This window comes from Taeniopygia guttata, chromosome 1A, assembly GCF_048771995.1.
Source record: "Taeniopygia guttata chromosome 1A, bTaeGut7.mat, whole genome shotgun sequence".
NCBI classification, from domain to species: Eukaryota; Metazoa; Chordata; class Aves; order Passeriformes; family Estrildidae; genus Taeniopygia; species Taeniopygia guttata.
Window position 1 is genome coordinate 64,525,687 of NC_133025.1, and position 18,305 is coordinate 64,543,991.

General features: G+C 52.3%; 1 protein-coding gene and 1 long non-coding RNA gene across 4 annotated transcripts; one reads left to right on the plus strand and one right to left on the minus strand.

Annotated features, from left to right (window-relative positions):
- Positions 1-5,558: 5,558 nt before the first annotated feature.
- On the minus strand, positions 5,559-11,650 carry LOC115493458 (uncharacterized). The gene is made up of 3 exons (XR_012053687.1): positions 11,349-11,650; positions 8,269-10,277; positions 5,559-6,274 (listed from the first exon to the last, which is right to left on the minus strand). It is a non-coding gene; the product is annotated as an uncharacterized lncRNA (long non-coding RNA).
- A 1,369-nt stretch (positions 11,651-13,019) lies between these two features.
- On the plus strand, positions 13,020-16,852 carry BHLHE41 (basic helix-loop-helix family member e41). Of its 3 annotated transcripts, none has more exons than XM_072923750.1 (5): positions 13,020-13,125; positions 13,316-13,419; positions 13,677-13,740; positions 14,023-14,130; positions 14,348-16,852. In XM_072923750.1, exons 2-5 carry the CDS (start codon positions 13,358-13,360, stop codon positions 15,575-15,577), a joined length of 1,464 nt encoding a protein of 487 aa, XP_072779851.1. In that variant the 5' UTR covers positions 13,020-13,125; positions 13,316-13,357; the 3' UTR covers positions 15,578-16,852. The 3 variants fall into 3 exon arrangements, with proteins under 3 accessions (XP_072779851.1, XP_072779850.1, XP_030119356.1); XM_030263496.4 differs by lacking the exon at positions 13,020-13,125 and having other exon boundaries at positions 13,190-13,419; positions 14,348-14,459; positions 14,568-16,852; XM_072923749.1 differs by lacking the exon at positions 13,020-13,125 and having other exon boundaries at positions 13,188-13,419.
- The last annotated feature ends 1,453 nt before the right edge of the window (positions 16,853-18,305 follow it).

Here is an 18,305-nt window from a genome sequence, read left to right on the forward strand (position 1 = left end):
AAGGTTTTCAAATCACAGACCTTAATCAGGAGTAATACTTGAAGAGGAACAAAGAGAATTTATGATGAAAAATCAGGACAGTTGAGTGCTAGGCTCAGCGGGACTAACTGCATGACAATATGGATAAGAATTATAATTGCATTAGTTTAGCTTGAAATCACTGGCCAGAGCTGTTTTTTTTGGTCAGCAGAATTTCTGAAATGGCTTCATTTACTTTTTAAGCAAACTTGGAAGGAGAATTACCAATAGATTATGGCATATCCATCCACTCTCTCAGGGGAAAAAAGCATTTCAGAAAAGCATCCTAACATTGGCTTAGAGCTTTCTGAAGTGGGTTAAACCAAGTGACCTTTATGGGTCCTTCTAAAATGACATTAAGAGGTGAAGGTAGCTCCTACTGATGAAAGTTAGAGGATCCAAACTCGCAATGCTCTCACTTTATTCGACACATTGTACTTTGACCCCAAGCCCCAATCAGACCCTCCCCATGGTGACATTCTCACTTAATCCAATTTTTACATCTTATTTACCTTTTAAAAATCAGATGACTTCTAACAGGAACTAATCCTCTGCCTGTTAAAAACAAGATACCTCTACCTGAGTCTACATTTTCTGCAATAGGAAACTGTGAGTTTACCTCCCAGCTCTACGGTCAAATTCTGGTTCAAGTTTCATCCCAGTGAACCCAGTCCCAGTTACAGCTGCCAGCTCCACATTGCTGAGACCTGGTGGGAATAGTTGGGGGTTCCCAAAGCAGTGTTCTCCCAACCCAGAGCACTGTGAGATCACAGACAGGGGAAGCAGAAGCCAGTGCAGATGGGAGAAAGGAGCAGACGTTCCCCCCCAGCCTGTACCTGGATCACTGCTCTCACTGGTAAGCATTGCTCTGATGGAACAGGAATTTGCCCTGAGCAAAACATGGAGCCTGAAAGAGGGAGCATGAGTGAGGCAAAGGAGATGTGAACTACAACAAAAATTGGCTGATCATGGCAAATCTGCTGCTGTCCCATTGCAGCATCAACTATGTGGCAGTGCTGCATCTCTTGGCACTGCACAGAGGGCCAGAAGCTCTGTAGGACTGTCTGTCCCTGCTCTCAAGGCAGGAGGCAGCGAGCCCTGTGGCACAGGCAGCACTAGCTGGGACCAGGCATCTGGGATTGCTGCCTCTCTGCAAAAGGGAACGAGTTACTTTAACTTGTTCTGCACAAAATAACCAAAACATCTGTGCCTCTAATTCCTCCTTCAGCAGCCGCAGCAGCTCCAGGGCCCTGATCCCGCGGTGCTGCCTGGCAGGGAGCACAGCTCTCCTGCAGGCAGCCAAAGCACCAGCTGCTGCTGGATGTGCTGAGGACACCTTCTCTAAGCAGCCTGGCTGCTGTGCAGGCGGCTGGTGGCTCTGTGGGGCTCAGGAGTGGCCGGACAGGCGGTGTCACACAGGCTGCCTTCGCCGCGACCCGGCCAGCACACGCAGCTCCGATTGCAACACAGCCCGCCTCGCTCGCTGGCTGCTTTTATTCGTCTTCCTCAAAGGCTTAAATAAACAAGAAACAGGTTAAAAACAAAATCTTGGCCCTGGCCCCTTCCTGAGCTGGCTGTTCCATGATGGCTTCCGGCCCTGTGCACGAGCTTCCCCCTGCAGAGGGAAGCGGCGCCGTCCTGCAGCTGCCTCGAGTGGCAAATGAGGCCACGTACCTGCCTTTGATATCGGTGCCAGGCCCCTGGAGCAGCGCTCTCCACACCATCCTGGTGCTTTCCACATCGAGTGGGAACTCGAGTGTGCTGGTGGGAGCTGGAGGAGGTTTGCCTTCCCAGGGCCACGGCACGAGGGGACAGCCCCTGCCAGCTTGGGTGCCAGCTCCATGTGAGAGGGCATTTCCAGAAGACGAACCTTGCACACCTCTCCAAAGCCTTTTTTGAGGGGAAGAGGAATTTAATTCCACTTGCAAGGTGCCATGAACATAAAAACAATCTTGGAGGAGCTCATTTGCCCTTAGGACCTGCAGTGCAAATTGCACTGGAGCAAAGCTCCTCCGGCCATTTTGCTGAAGGGACATTGGGAGTTCATGGCAATGATCCCCTGCCCGAGATCACTCTATGACAGCTGGGCAAGGCTCCCAGAGGTTTCAAAACAATTCACGTGCACAAAATTGCCTCACAGAACCTTTGAGATGGATGTTTTCTATTCTTGCCATTCAGAACTTCCAGAAACAGATAAAAAGATGCCAAGGTACATGATGGGACTCTGTGCCAGCTACTGTGCACTTCTTCCTGTCCCAAGCTCCCTACTTTCTTGACAAGACCCAAATGAGTTTCCTCACAGAGCATTTGAGGTCTGGTTTTCTGTGTGTATTAAAGAGCTTTATGTCCATCATATTGCTGCTAAAACATGCCACTATCTAGCACTGGCAATATGTCCCTTACTAGGGCTTTAGAGTGTTATAGATAAGTTATGTGGCATTTTCCATTTAAATTAAAATAGATCAAGCTAAACTCAAGGGAAGCTGATAGCTACACTTTCATTTTATTTCATTCTATTTCCTCTTTATGACCCATGTTACGCTAATAATCAAAACTTTGATTATAGGTCCCTAAGGCACCATGTTGCACACAGGCCAGGCTGGAAACTGCCTCCAGCTCTTCTATTGCTAGGGTTCCAGCTGCCAGACAGTGGCAAAAACAGGGTGATTGATATCAATGTGGCATCTTGGGTCTTTTTCCTCCCTCTACAGAGAAAGTCTCTGCTTCTTGTCTCATCTGGTCTGAATTCTCCAGGCATGAAGATGCAGATCGGAAATTTACCTGATTCTGGTACCTGGTACTGGTGCCAGTGGGGATCCTGAACTGCCAGTGTGGACTTTGCCACACTGAGCTGCATACAAGTGCTTTGAGGGTACTCTTGCAGTGGTCAACCCTAGAAAGGAGGCTAAAAAACCCCCATCTGTTAAGGGTAGTGCTCCTGAGAGTGGATGGATTGGCTTCACAGAAATGGTGACATAAAGGAGACACACTGTCCTGCTGCAGGCACTTGCCAGAACCCAGCTGCTGTCCTTCTGCAGAGCTTCAAGAAACTCCTCTAAATGGTTTTGGCTACACCAAAAAAAATGTGTTTAAAATGAAAAATATAACAGGAATGATAATGCTAATCTGCAAAATAGGAAGCTAATAACAAACTCTAAGCTTTCTTGTCTCCCTCATATTTGTGGGGCTGAGGACTCATGGAATCATAGAATGGCCTGGGTTGGAAGGGACCTTAGAAATAATCTACTTCCAATCTCCTTGCCATGGATGGGTATGAATGGGGATGTGGTCCTGCTTGCCTGACTGCCCAGCTGAGCTCCCACACCTCAGCTCAGCTCCAAAGGCAGGTGCAGGTGTTTGTACCTCACAGTGCCTCTGATGTTCAGGAAAAAACTGTGCTGGTCAAGGTCTTATTGCCTTGCTAAAGACTTCACACACTGGGGATTTTAAAGAGTGGTTTGTACCATACAGGAAATCCCACAAGTGAGACCTCCTTGCAAAGGCCTGGACACTGTGCCAAGATCCACAGGCTGAATTTTGGCCACAGCTGTTTTAGAAAAGTCACAGAGTAAAGTTCAAAGAAAATATTGAAATGGCTGCATGGCTTCTTCTCCTTGCAGCAGAGCAGATTTGTGGGGACCTGCTGCCTGCCCTGCTCTGAGTGGGAGGGTGGGGTGAGCATCACCCACTGCCTTGCCTGCTTTGGCAAGAACTTCCATGAGTCCTGCACCCCTCCAGCCTGTGGCCTCCTCCTCACACCATGTTAGGACAGCAAAGGAAGCGAAGGGCAATAAAACAAAACACTGACCTTAGCATAACACAGGCCTTTTCCAACTTTGACATAAATTCATGAGCTTTAAGGTTTGTGCTTGGGGTCTGGGATGCAAAGCATTTTTATGCAAAGGTGATTTGGACCCTCACGGCTGCGGGGTGTGTGCACGTGTGTGTGTGTGGGGGGGTGATGGAACAGCAATCTCAGCAATGCCTGGCTGTGGACAGGGGTCCCTGGTGCTCCTGCTGGGCTGCACCACCTTCTGCCCAGGAGCCAAGGAGGCAGTGGGTGCCAGCATGCCCCACAGGTGGGCCATGTGGGTGGCACTGTCCCCATTCTGGGTGCACCCTGAGCTCTTTCTCCAGCACCCTGCAACCCTCCCCACCAGGATGCTTTAATCTCCCTGCTTCTCCTGAGATAAAAACCCTGCTCCTGGGGAAGACCCAGGATCACTGCCACCCTCGCTGTCCCTGCCATCAACGTGGGAGACCGAGACCCAGCGTGGCCTGGGTGGGCAGGGGCTCATTGTCAGGACGTGCCTCGGGCACGGCGCCTCTGCCCAGCCCGGCTTTCTGACCGCACAAAGAAAACATTTGCCCAGACACAGCCCGGCCCCTTGCCACGTTGAAAGCCTTGGCTGCTGGCAGCTGGAAGGGGTCATGCAATGCCTCCCCAGCAGGACACAGAGCGCAGGATGGGCAGACGAGTTCAACGAGGCTGGGTTTTAGAGCCTTCCTGAAATCTGCCCTCATAAAAGGCAGCTGTCTGGAAACCTGCTCATGGGGGGAGGAGAGTCTCCCTGGGAAGAAGGGAGGCTTGCCAGGCCTGCCACTGCTGCTGCTCGCACGCAGCGAGCTGCTGAAACAGCGGGGAGGTGAATAACACTGCGGGCAAGTCACCCTGCAAGCAGGGCTTGCAAGAGCTCCAGAGCCCCCACATAGCATGGGGTAGCTCCCTGTGACACTGCACACCCCAGGGAGCACTGCCAGCACAGGGGACCATGCTGCCATCTGGGCTGGGAGCAAAGGGCATGCTGGAGAGAGCAGAGAATTCAGGCACAATGGCTGAGGGGGTATTTCCCAGCTGGTACAAGGTTCAGAGGTATCCTGGATACGTCCTGACAAGCTAGGATGGGTCTGAGGGCTGACTGATCCTTCCCTCTGGGACAGTGGGTTCTAGTGATCATCACACATGCCTGTCCCTTCTCCTGAGTGTCTGTGCTGAGCTCTGTGCTGTCCTGCTCGTGGTCTGGGGCTCCGCTGCAGCTGGTGCCTATGCCAATGGAATACTTTGGCTTTCCAGTCCAGTGCTGCTTATACAATGCAGAGGACTTCTCCTTGCTTGCACATTCCAGGTAGATCTGGGGTGGTGGCTGAAGCAGACAGGCACCAACAGATCCCCTGATTTCTCCTCCTGTCCTTCTAGCTAAAAAGATCAGTCCTTCCCAACCAGAACCCCGGAGGACTCATACAAGAGCGGTTGGGCTCTTTGCTCCAGAGCCAGCTGGCTCCAAGTAGCATCTGTACCCAAAAACACACACTAGGCTTCTCCTCTGACTTCTCTCACATCTTCTTAGCACTCACCTGTCTGCAGCCAAGTGTCTGGAATGGGATGGTTTCTGTCTCTTAGAGGAGGGAGACTATGTCTCCTTGTCTTGCACACTTGGATGTAGAAGGACTCAGCTTCCCTCCCACACCTGACCTCTCAGCTTCCTCCTTTATTCTGAAGGAGCTCAAAATGACAAGGCTCTAATAAACCCACCACACTGTGAATGAGAGAAAATAATTTAAGAAGTGATGAATGACACATTCCTATTTACTGTAATTACACAGTGTGCTTCAGGAAGGTATTTTCCTATTGCTAATCCAAAACATTTATAGTTCCTGTTCTCGCCGTTTTCTGCTCCTTGATTTCCTTCTAGGCAGCCACTCCCAGGTGCACGCAGTGCTCCTGTAAATCTCTGCCCCTTTGAAGCTAGCAGGGAGGAAGGGGATCTGTGCTTCAGCTTCTCCAGCCTCAGCTTTCCACAACTACATTTGCAGTGAAGGAAGGACAGAGAAAGAGTGGAACCCTGAAGTTTTGTTTGCCCAGTGTGTTGTTTTCCTGCTACATTTTCTAATGGGCCCTTGTGACAGCCTGGGACCCCACTGTAATGTGTAACCACCATAAATATCCAGGTCAGTACCACATGGCCTTATACAGCAAGTCCAAAGTATTAAAGACTTTCACACTGTCTCTTCTTCTTCCACTTGATTTAAAAAAAAAAAAAAAAAAAAAAAAAAAGGAACATGTGCTTCTATGCATGACCCAAAAGTCTTTCTTCTTCTCCCAGAAGTCCATAAAAATGCATGCAGAAGGCCTTAGTTTTTCATCAAAACTATAAGGAAGTGCTTTGCTTGTCCTGGGGCCTCCCAAAAGACTGGAATATGCTGGGTGTTACCACTTCAGGCAGTTCTGAGGAGCAAGCCACTTGACTGGAAGAATCTGCAAAAAAAAAAAAAGAAAATCACACCAACCCTTCAGGCTGTGGTCACATGGAACTATTTTAGGCATCCCAACCACCCCACAGATCTGCTGAAAAGTTCTGGATTCAGAGTTTCTCCCTTGAGCTTTGTGCAATCCTCCCTTACCTCCTAGGAGTTGGAGGGAGAGGACATCTTTCACTTGGACATCTGGCACTGGTGTCCTAACAGACAAGCTCCAGGGCATTTTGTGAAATAGTCTGCAGCCTTTAGAATCTGCTCCAGACAGAAACCCAAAGACACCAGGCAACGCAGCCCATTAATGGAATGAGTCTCTCAGACACTGTTTCATGGGGTGTCTCTGTGTTTCTGTGGCACTGTTATTTGAAATAGGGGCATTCATCTCCTATTGCAAATAACAGTCCCACAGACTGCATTTTTTGCATGCATTGCATGCAAATTGCATGCATTTTCTACATCCTTCCTGATTCTTAACCAATGTAGGACTTTTTCACTTAGCTTAAAGCTTGTTGGAAATGCACAGAAAAACAGTGTGGCTTAAAACATTTGCCAGTTTTTCAAAGAATAATCTCAGAACTTCCTGCTCCAGACCCCACCTAACAATGTACTCTATAGGTTGTTTTCATGCACGAGAACTTTTATGCCTTATTTGACCTCTTCCTCCAGACTTTTCCACCATGACCAGAAGGCTTTTCCCTTGGTATCCATCACTCCATCGTGCTCCAAATGTATGTACGTTGTGCTCTAGGACAGTGGAGTTTCCCAGCTCCTTTTCTAGTTATATCCTACTGGGATTCTTCCTGTGATTAACCTTCAGGAGCCCACATTTCTCCTCTGGCACTTCCCCTTCTTGGTTCTCCTGAGTCAGCTGGGAAGTATTTGCACATCCATGAGTGGTTTGAGAGGAAACAACATCTCCCTCTCTGCATTCATCCCTCTGAAGAATCAACTCTTTGTGACACCGTTGCACTGCATCCCAAAGGTTCTGCCTGGATTCGGCATCCCTGCTACTCCACTTATGACCAGATGTGTCGTAAATTGTGCAGTTGCAAAATTGCCGTTTTCCTAAAGACTTGGGCAAATTGCATTTGGGAAGCCCACAGAATGAGCTAGTGCAGGGATTCACAGCCTGTACCCCTGTACAAATCAGTACACTGATTACACTGTTCCTCCTGTGCAAATACCAGCAGAACCCATCAGTAAATTTAACCACTGGCAAGAGTTGCACAGGTGGAAACTGCTAAATCTCATTCTGCTGGCCACTAAAATGGTCTCCATCTGTCACTGTGCCCAAGCAAGGTTTTGCAATGTTAACATAGCTATAAACAGCACATCTCTCTCTGTACCAGGAGCAGAGTCCTGTGGACCTGCAGCTCCGGGGAGCGGGCCAGCTCCGGGCAGTCTTGCTTTTGCTTTTTTCAGTGGAAATTCCCCATCACCAGTTGGTGGAGCACGCTGAAGTCACCTGCTCTTGGAACAACTCCCTTTCCTTTGGGACAAGTTAGAAACTGTCGGCCTTGAACTTACCACAGGCCACGCTGTCCACGCACCTACCACTTGTTCAAAGGTCTCGGCGTGTACCCATAAATAGCCTAAGCACAACAGACCTCTTGGAAGGTTGAGGCCATCCAAGGCCTCCTGTTGGCATGGTGTGCCCTGCCTTCCCCAACAGCCTCTCCAGCACAGCTGGGGCTTTACATAAGCCCCCAGCCATCACTAAACTGCCAGGTCAGACTTTGCTGAGAAAGCAATTTTCCCTTCTTTTTCTTTGTCTTTTCTGCCTGTTGATTGATATACACTTTCAGATCTCTTGTGACTGACCAAACTGAACCCATCATCCAAGGGGCCTTCATGCTCAGACAGAGCTTCTTTCCAGGGACTTCAGAGGGGGAATTTAGGGGGAAGATTGTTTTACTTGTTCCTGGTTGATGTTCCTGGAAGGCACCCAGCAGACAGGAGATCCTGTCTGTATCACATACCCAAGATCTGACTGACCTGTTGTGGAAGAGTCTCCGAAGGTCCCAGGATTCCAGGCAGGCTTCAGACTCTCCCATCAGTCAGGGCTGGCAGTGACCTCAGAGTGGAGTCACCTTTATTTTTTACTGTCCTCGAAGGCAGGACAGGTTCTCAGCCATCTGCAAACATTGAGCTTCACTGGAAACACACCTTTAAAGGGAATTTCCAAACTGATGGGATAAGGCACAGTTCCTGGTGTTTATCAGGACATCAACACGCCTTACTTATTGCTCCAGTGCCTTATTTCTGACTTCCCCAGGTTTGGGAAGTGGCTACATTCTCCTGTCACCACTATCCACTACAAACTGTTTAGCTCAGTCACCGTTAGCCCAAGGGCTGGTTTGGGAGACTGGCCCATCTCTGGTATCACCCATTTCACATGGCCTAAGATGAGCCAAAGTATAGCAGACTGTGACCAGTGTCTGCCTGGTAAGATTTTTGCACCAGTCCTCCACAAAAATGTGGTCTTGACTCTGTCCCCCAGCTGGAACTCCCCCCATTTCCTCATTTTGCAACTCTGCAAAGGGCTCGCTGCACGTTGTGTCTTGTCTTGGCCCACCACGTTCCCACACTCAGGTTATTTTATTTCTGCTTCTGAGCTCAGCTCTGTTTTTGCATGGCCCCTGTCTCTCTTGCTTTACATACATTGGGTGTGTGTGGTACTCTCTGAGGTGGAAGTTCTCTTTTCTTGTCCCCACGTGAGCCACAGCACTGCGCTGACAGGACTGACCACCTTCTCACTGCCTGCTAACTGGCCCAATGCTCTGCTGCAGCCCATCATTTAAAGACTTGGCACATTCCTCAGCCTCTTAGGGCATCTTTGGCTTCCCATTAAACACCGAGTTATCGTTCCTGACTCAGAAAGTCTCTGCCCTGCAGGTCACCAGGACCTGGGAGACTGGCATAGGGAGCTTGCACTGCGTCCATGCTGCTTGTCTGCTCCTCCCAAAGCATCTCCTCCAGGTCTCCAGGACCTTTTGTCTGACCCAGCTCAGATTTTTATGTGCTTACATTTCCCTTTTTCCCTGATCTCAATCTGGTCATCCCCTTACTGAAAAAAAACCCTGTTATTAGGTCAGTGTCCAATTTTCTCTGGTTGAATACCTTGTTATTCAACCAAAATAATCCAGATCCTTCAGCTGAATTCTCTTTGTCCCCCACTTTGTGGCACACAGCTCTCTCTAATTTGATGGTTGATTCTAGTCATACAGCCAGACTAGATAATTTAATCTCTTTTCCTGAAGGCTAGTGCTCACTGACATAAGAACTGACCCCATCAAATTGGCTCCTAGGACTCCCATTTCAGAGCCATTCCCTCATGCCTTGGTTATGGACAGAGCTGTACAAATCTCCCAGGTGTATTTTCCTCAAACACTGTGGCTTTTGCACTGAATCAGCTGGGACAAATAGTCTGATTCCTTCCTCCTGGAGACTGGAAATGCTGGTAGATGATGGTGGTAGGCCGTGTGCTGGCCAGCTCATCTGCAGCAGGAGGCTGTTTTTTTTCCTGTGGTAACCTGCAAGCCTTTTATATCCTTTTCTCACTGATTTTCTCAATTTCTTAACACTTTGCTGTGGTTCATCTTGGCTTATAAATTGGCCAAAGCTTTTGTTGTGACTCTTATTTTCTGGAAAACATTATTTTGCATGATACTCGTGCTGCTGATCACCTCTTTGATCCATCCTGCCTTTTTAAACTGGGAGTCTTCCAGAAGGATTTTGCACTCTCTCTGGACACTGAAGTCTTTTATCCTTGTCTCCAGGTGACCTCTTATAAAACTCTTAGAAGTTTCCAGATGTTGTTTGAACTCCTTTTGCAAAGTCTCCAGCTGTCTCGGCTCATGTTTTGAGTCTTTGGTAATTTTCAATTTCCGCTCCCACTTGGTTCCAGAGGACTAGGAATTAGAACTTTTCCTAGAAGCTGGGTCTCACCCTGGACATTCTTTCCGTATTTTGAAGATCTGCATGTTGTTCCAGAGAGGATGAAGCTGGCAAAGAAATGATCCAGAAATGTTCCAGGTGTTCCATAAGGAGATTGCTCCAGAAATGCTCACCCATCCTGCTCCCCACCCTGTCTGTTACAGAAACCATGCAAAGCCCTCCTTTCCTGCCCATGGGAGGAATCACCTCCAGAGAACTGTCTTTTCTTTCAGAGTTCAAGCTCCCTTTGAATCAGCACTCCCCCAAAAGGTCTGCATGTGCTTTAGGTCAGAGTTAAGCTCCTTTTACTTGATGCTTTTTCAAGGACCAGTCCAGTGAGGAGGACAGATATTTTATGCTGAAGCTGCTTGTTTCTCTCCACTGACTAACAAGAGAGCCTGCAGCTCTACCTTAGATGTCCAGCGTGGATGACTGACATGGAGCAAACAATATGTCCTTGATGAGTAAGTTTCCCTTGCAGTCTGTGGTCCCCCTTCCCTAGGGACCTGCTCTGTAGTCCAGGCTTACCCAAGAGGGAGATTTAGGTTGGATATTAGGAAAAAGTTCTTCCCCCAGACAGAGGCTGAGCACTGGAACAGGCTCTCCAGGGAAGTGACCACAGCTTCAAGACTCACAGAGTTCAAGAAGCATTTGGACAATGCTCTCAGGCACTTGGTAGGATTGTCCTGTGCAGAGTCTGGAGCTGGACTCCAGGATCCTTGTGGGTCCCTTCCAACTCAGAATATTCTATGACTCTGTGAACACGTGTAACAATTTGCTTTCTGCACCAGCAGCAGATTCTCCCACCCACCTCTGTAGCAGTCCATAAGCCTCTCCTTCTGACCCCGCACCCCTATAACCTATATGCACGTGGCACAAATGTATGCTTTTTTTGGGGTTTTTTTTGTCCGGTTTAGCTTCGGACAGTGTGGCAATGCCATCAAGTTAACAGGGAAAGAGCTGTACAAGCCCGCAGTGCCGCTTGCTGCTTGCCAAGCAGGAGCCTCAAACACCTCATCAGAGCTTTCGCTGCTCCTAAAACCTCATTCGCACTTTACAGACGGGCAGTGCGGTTCGGCAGCACCCCCTTCCCCCCCCACGCACACAAAAATCACGAGTTACCCTTCTGGCCAGATTACCTGTAAAACACGGTCTTTAGACAGGAATGATGTGAGGTTCCCGTCTCTATTTTGGCAGCCGGAGGCGTGTTTGGTATTTATTGGGGTAATTCCCCCGCCTCCCCATCCGCCTGGATTCTGTGGGAGCCCGGGTTTGGAGGTCACACACCTCCAGGAGCCGGAGCCCGCGGAAGGGAGGGAGCAAAACCGAACCAAGTGAAAAGCAAGCGGTCAGCCCTGGCGGCGGCTATGGATCGCCTCAGCTGACACTTTCCGCCTGCGGTTCCCGCCGGGAATACCGGAGAGAAAGCCGCCAGCCCGGCTCTGAGAGGGGGTGGCGGTGGCCGGGGTGTCCGCTCCCCCCGCCCCGCACGTGGGGCCGGGGCCGCCGCGCTCCCCCGCACACGCTGCACACCCCGCACGTTGCAGGGCCACACATGCGGCGCCGGCGTGCAGGCACGGCGCACACGCGGGGACACGCGGGGACACGCAGGCCGGGACACGCACACGCGGGGACACACACGCACGCCCAGACAGCGCCTTTGCCCGGGGCACGGAAAAGAAGAGCATCCCCTTCCCTCGGACACCGGCACCCCGTCCTTCCGCTGACAGGAGGGTGCTGGCGGGCTGCCCGGCGAGAGGCGGGGGGCGCGGGGCTGCGCGGGGTCGGAGGGGCACGGCCCGCGGTAGCCCGTGCCGGGGGTGCCCGGTGCCGCCCGGTGCCGCCGCCTGCTAGCGGGGGGCGGCGGGGAAGGGCCGCCCGGTGCAGCCCGGCGGCAGTGATGTGGCAGCAGGTCGGGTCACGTTGCCGGCCCTGTGCTCGTACCAGTGTGAGACGGGATTAGGGAGGCGGCTGTCGGTGCCGCCGCCGGCGGCGGGGAGCGGGGGCTGCGCGGGCGCGCCCGGCGCGCAGGGACGCGGGAGGGGGGGCGGCGGGGTTCCCGCCCCGCCCCGTCCCGGGGCTGCTGCGGCTGGTCACGCTGCACCGGAGCAAATCCTCTGCCAATGTCACCCCCTGCGCCCCGCAGGGATGCGGGCTGCCCGAGGGCAGCGTCAACAGCCGATGGGTTTACATTAGAGATAGATATATTTTTATATGTATGTGCCTCTATGCGTGAGTCCGTCTGTATAGAAGGAGCGCTTCTGCCGCGGTCTGGCGTTGCAGGCAGATCCGGCTCCCGTCCAAAGGTCGGCAGGGAGAGCTGCCGGGAGCAGCGGCGGCCGGGCGGGAGCACCGGGGGACGAGAGCTGCGGCACAGCGGCGCCGGGCCAGGGACCGCTCCGCACAGTGACACGCGTGTGCGTGCGCCTGTTCGTACCCACGCGTCCTATAGCAATCTATAGAAAACGTATGGCGAACGTGACCCCCTAACCGCACCCCCCCAAGAGAGGGGCTCGATTATTAGCCCCTTGATGCCGTGGGCACGTTTTCCACTGGCGGGTCTCTTCCGCGGATCCAAATTAAAAAAAAAAAAAATACAGTAATGAAAGTAAAAATATTTCATAACTATTAAAATTAGAAAAAACATAAAAATAATAAAAACACAGTGAGAGCGGCAATCATCCCGGCGGTAACGCTGACGATGACAGCGGCAGCAGCAATAACACGGGGGGAAGCCGCTGTCTCGCAGGGCGGCCCCGGGCGGGCGGCGGGACCCCCCCGTCCCCTCCCCGGTCCCGCCCCCGCCCGCGCCGCACGTGAGCCGGGTGCGGGGCTGGCTGGCGGCGCGCGTGCCCCGCGGGCAGGCGCGGCGGCGGCGGCGGCGGCGGCGGCGGCGGCGGCGGGAGCTGCGGGCGTGTGCGCGGGGAGCGCAGCGAAGGCGGGCGGGGGGGGAGCGGCAGCGGCGGCGGAGGCACTTTGGGGTGGGGGGGGGGGGGGGGACGAACCGCCGCACACTTTTGGCCACTGCACGGGAGAGGGGGGACGGAGGCTGCATGTGCGCAGCGTCGCTCGCGGATCTCCCGAGACTGATCTCAGCATCCCGCAGGCTCAGTCAAAAGCAGCGACGAAACATCAGCCGCTGCCAGACATGGATGAAGGAATCTCCCGCTTGCCGGAGAGGCAGCTACTGGAGCATAGGGATTTTATAGGGTAAGGCACCGGGGCGCTATCTCCGTCTCGTATCTCTACGGCGTTTCGTCTTCTTGAGAAAGTGCTGGGAAGCGCTGGGAGCGGCGCCGGCTCCCCGGCGGGGCGCGGGGCTCGCCGCCTCCCTCCGCTGGCGGACCCGGGCGAGCCCTTGCCCGGCCCTTCGGGCAGAGCGCTCGGCGCCCGTGTGCCCACTCGAGGAGGTGCTAAGCAAGCTATCGCTGCACTTGCCGATGTTGGATCTTTGTGTTTTTCTCCAGGCTGGACTACCCTGCCCTGTATATGTGCAAGCCCAAAAGAGGCGTGAAGAGGGACGAGAGCAAGGTAAGGATAAGTTTCTGGGGCTCTCTTCTCTCTTAACCGCTTAATTGGGGCTCGCTGAATTTTGCAGAGTAGCTTCGCTCCCAAGAGCATCCCCGGGGAGCTGCGCATACAACTTGCCCCCCGAATCGCAAGTGGGTTTACGAGCGAGCTGGCACGGAGGGGAGAGCGGTGCCTTGACGATAATTTGCGCGGCATGTGGTCCGCATGACATTTGTTTTGGTTTTGATCAGCGTTCCGAGGGACTCTGCCTAACACTTGGCTTTTCCGGGTTTTGCCAATTAGGAAACGTACAAACTGCCACATAGACTGATAGAAAAGAAGAGGCGAGACAGGATTAACGAATGCATTGCCCAGCTGAAGGATTTACTGCCCGAGCATCTGAAACTAACGGTAAGATGCCCAGGAGCGTGTGTGCCCGTGCGGATGCAGGCACCGGCAGCCTGCCCGCTGCGCAGTCCCCGGGACGCCGGGCTGCCTGCTGCCCGCCCGCCGTCCTGGCCCTAATGCCTCGGGGACCGGTCTCACCGAAGTTAACGGAGGCGGCATTTGGCAGTAGCCAAAACCTGCCGGGCGATAGCCAAGCCGCCCCCTACCCTTGCCTTTGCAGACGCTGGGACACCTGGAGAAAGCGGTGGTGCTGGAACTGACTCTGAAGCACTTGAAAGCGCTAACAGCCTTAACAGAGCAGCAGCACCAGAAGATAATTGCTTTGCAGAATGGTAAGCGGGGTCCAGGGCGCACCGGGGGCGGGCAGGGGGAGGCGCGGAGCGGGGCACCCCATGCCGGAGCCGCGGGTAAACGCTGTCCCCACTCGGTCTCCCCCGCAGGGGAGCGGTCCATGAAGTCTCCGGTGCAGGCCGACCTGGACGCCTTCCACTCGGGCTTTCAGACGTGCGCGAAGGAAGTGCTGCAGTACCTCTCCCGCTTCGAGAGCTGGACCCCCCGCGAGCAGCGATGCGCGCAGCTCCTCGGCCACCTGCACTCCATCTCGTCGCAGTTCCTCCCCGGCCCTCAGCTCCTCTCCCCGCCGCCGGGCCCCCTCAGCAAGGGATCCACCTCCTCTTCCTCCCCGCCCGCCCCCCCGTGCGCGCCGGGCCACAAGCCGGAGGGCCAGGCTAACTGCGTGCCCGTCATCCAGCGGACTCACGCCGCCGAGCTCAGCGCCGAGACCGACACGGACACGGACAGCGGCTACGGCGGGGAGGGCGAGGCGCGCCCCGAGCGCGGCCCCGCGGCGGCGGCCGGCGGAGCGCTGCCCGCCCTGGCCATCAAGCAGGAGCCGTCGGGGGACGAGGTGCCCCCCGCGCCCAAGCGGCTGAAGCTGGACCGCGGCGGGAGCCCCATGCCCGTCCCGCCGGGGCTGGCGGCGCGGGGAGCCGAGGCGGCGGCGGCGGCGGCAGCGGCGGCCGCGCTGGTCAGACCCGACGCCGCCCTGCTGGGCTCGCTGATGGCCCTGGGGGCGGGCGGCGGCGGGGCCCCCTTCGGACAGCCGGCGGCGGCCCCTTTCTGCCTGCCCTTTTACTTCATCTCTCCCTCGGCCGCCGCCGCCTACATGCAACCCTTCCTGGATAAAAGCAGCCTGGAGAAGTATCTCTACCCCGCCGCCCCCATCCCGCTCCTCTACCCGGGCATCCCGGCCCAGGCGGCCGCCGCCGCGGCAGCCGCCGCCGCCTCCTTTCCCTGCCTCTCCTCCGTGCTCGGCCCCGAGAAGGCGGCGGCGGCCGCCACCGGGCTGCCCCCGACGCCCCACCTCCCGCACCCCTTCGCTGCCGCCGCCGAGCCCGGCGAGGAGCCCGAGCCCGCAGCTGCCGAGGAGCCCGGCGCCGAGGGCCCGTGAGACGCCCCGGGGGCTCCCCGCCGCCGCTGCCCTCCCCTCGGACTGAGGGGCCGTCGGGCCCGCACTTGCACCCCCCGGTTCCTACGGAGGGCAGGGGTCGCCGGGGCCGGTGATCGCCGGGAGCTGTCGGGCCCGGCCCGGGGGAGTCCCGCTGCCGGAGCGGCCCCCGCAGAGGACAGTCGAGGATAAAGTTTGCTACTCAGTATTTTTTTAATGTTTGGCTTTATAAATGCATAAATAAGGAAAACAAACCAAAAAAAAAAAAAAAAAAAAAAAAGAAGAAGAAGAAGGAAGAAAACATAGTAAGGATACTTTTTTTTTTCCCTCTATATAGAGTAATTAAATGTGGCACCTTATTTGGAATGGGTTTATACAGTGTGTCCCTAAGTCCCACTTGGGAACTTGCACTTGTTGTCCGGGAGACCTGGATGGGTTCAGGGTGAGGGAGGAGAGCGAGGCGAGGGAGGAAGGGCAGAGCCCAGCACCTGTGCTAGCACTTTATGGAGAACCGGAGTGTGGAGGATGCACCCTGAGCCCAAACCTGCAGTGCCTTGAGCACCCGGGAATGCCGCTGGCTCCAGCAAGTTTTGGGTGTGCAAGGAAAAGAGGGTCAGACCCATTACATAACCTTGTGTTTATTTCTTTTTTTTTTTTTTTTTTTTTGGTTAAGGTATACAGGTGTGGCAAGTGCATTTGTTCTCACCCCATTATTTAATTCAGTATGTACCCGAGAGATTTTCTTTTCCCCCAAAACCTTGCTGTATAAAATGAATGTTACTGCACTGAACTACAAAAAGAAACCCCCTTCTCTCCCCCAAAAAACCACAGAGCAGCTTGTCAGCCTGAACTCATTTTATTCTAAATTCCGAGTGACACAAACTGGAGGCCATAGGTAAACACCTCGCTGTGCAACCAGAAACAACCCAGTTGGGGTAAGTTTCCCATATGGGTTTTTCCCTCATCCCATGTTCAAATACTGCGTTTTCCCTTTCTGGAGACAAACCAGACGCCAGATAATCACACAGATAAAGCTTTTATAATAAGGCTTAAACCAAGACCTTGCCTAGATATTTTTAGTTTGTTGCCAAGGTAGCACTGTGAGAAATCTCACTTGAATGTTATGTAAGAGGTGAGACACCACAGCCTGGCGAGGAGTGTGTGCGTGTCCGGGGTCCGTCAGTCCATTTGGTGCATCTGCTGCTGCTGTTGCTACTGTTTGCCTCAAACGCTGTGTTTAAACAACGTTAAAAAAAAAAAAAAAAAAAAAAAAAGAAATCTTACTAGCCTACAGAGTGGCTGTATGTAAATAGTTGTTAATACATCCAATTAATGATGTCTGACATGCTATTTTTGTAGGGAGAAAAATATGTGTTAATGATATTTTGAGTTAAATATCTTTTGGGAGGATTTGCTGAAAAAGTTGCACTTTTGTTACAATGCTTATGCTTGATACAAGCTTATGCTGTCTTAAATTATTAAAAAAAAATAAATCCTGTCTGCAAGAAACCAGCTGTTTTAGAACAGTTTAGTATGTGATATATTAGAAATCAATCTTTATATTCAGTATTTTCCAGCACTCCATGAATTCTATTATCTAAATATTTCCACACTATTTTGTGATTTAAAAACTTCTTAATAAGGAATAAAAACTTTAATACACAAAAATGGGGCTGTCTACTAATTAAAAATGCAATGATAATACATAATAATTGGTGCATTGAGCTTCAAACTGTATGATTGTGTGGATGATGATGATTTAATTCACATTTTTAATCTGGGTTTGAATTTGCAGGGTTTCCTTTAACTCTCTCTGGCAAACTGGTTTAATATGTGCGCATTTCACAAAGCAAAGAGTGGAACACACAGGTTTCTTCCTGGCATCTACTTTTATTCCTCTTCTTTTTTTGCAAAACACTTATCTTTAAAATTAACACTTGTCAGCCCTGGTGCTGCATGGGAGTTCTCTTTGCTCACAAGGAACAAACTTTATGATTTGTCTGACAATCTAATGACGTATCACAATCTCTGCATGAATGAATGATGGGTGTCCCAGCTTGGAAATACTCTAGAAAAATCAAATATTTTGTGGTGAGGGGGAGAGGGAGAGGAAGAGGAGGAACGGAGTGGTGGAAGCAGGCAGATCGTTTCTAGCATGGAAATGCAGCACCCTAAAGGCTTCAACAGATTGAATCGCAGAGCTGCAGATCACCTTTCCTTCCAAAAATTCTTGCAGGGAAATAAAATTAAAGGAAAGCCTCCAACAGTAGCCAGTGATTACGTAAGAGAGAGATGAAGGGAACGTTCCGTGCTCCCTCTGCTGGTTCTCCAGTACCGGTGACTACACTGACAAGGAATGAAGTTGGAATGGAATAAAAAGCTCCTAAGAGTTGTGTTAAATCCATCAGTCCTTTAAAACACAGGACGAATTATAAATTGGATGAAAAATAAGCGCTTCTTTTCAATTACTCGAGTAGGATTGCTAAGAAATAGGCGTCTTCGCATGGAAGCTATAGTAAATTTAATTCAGATGAGAGATACAGGCAGGCTATCTACAAATACCAGTGGCCACATAGACGGGTTTCTTCCAAAAATAATGGACCAAAGGCTGCTACAGTGCAGAACTCTACCTGCCGAAGTAAATTACTAGGTAGGGAAATGGGAAAAAGTCTGTGTCTGCCTCCATTTGTCTTTGGATCTGTTCTGCTCCCTTTGTTGTCACAGGAATGAA

Excerpts from the sequence above, each read along its gene's own strand:
- BHLHE41 (XM_072923750.1), top strand. The coding sequence starts at position 13,358 with ATGGATGAAGGAATCTCCCGCTTGCCGGAGAGGCAGCTACTGGAGCAT. Across the intron at positions 13,420-13,676 it reads GAGCATAGGGATTTTATAGG|GCTGGACTACCCTGCCCTGT; the intron begins GTAAGGCACCGG and ends GTTTTTCTCCAG. Across the intron at positions 14,131-14,347 it reads CCGAGCATCTGAAACTAACG|ACGCTGGGACACCTGGAGAA; the intron begins GTAAGATGCCCA and ends TTGCCTTTGCAG.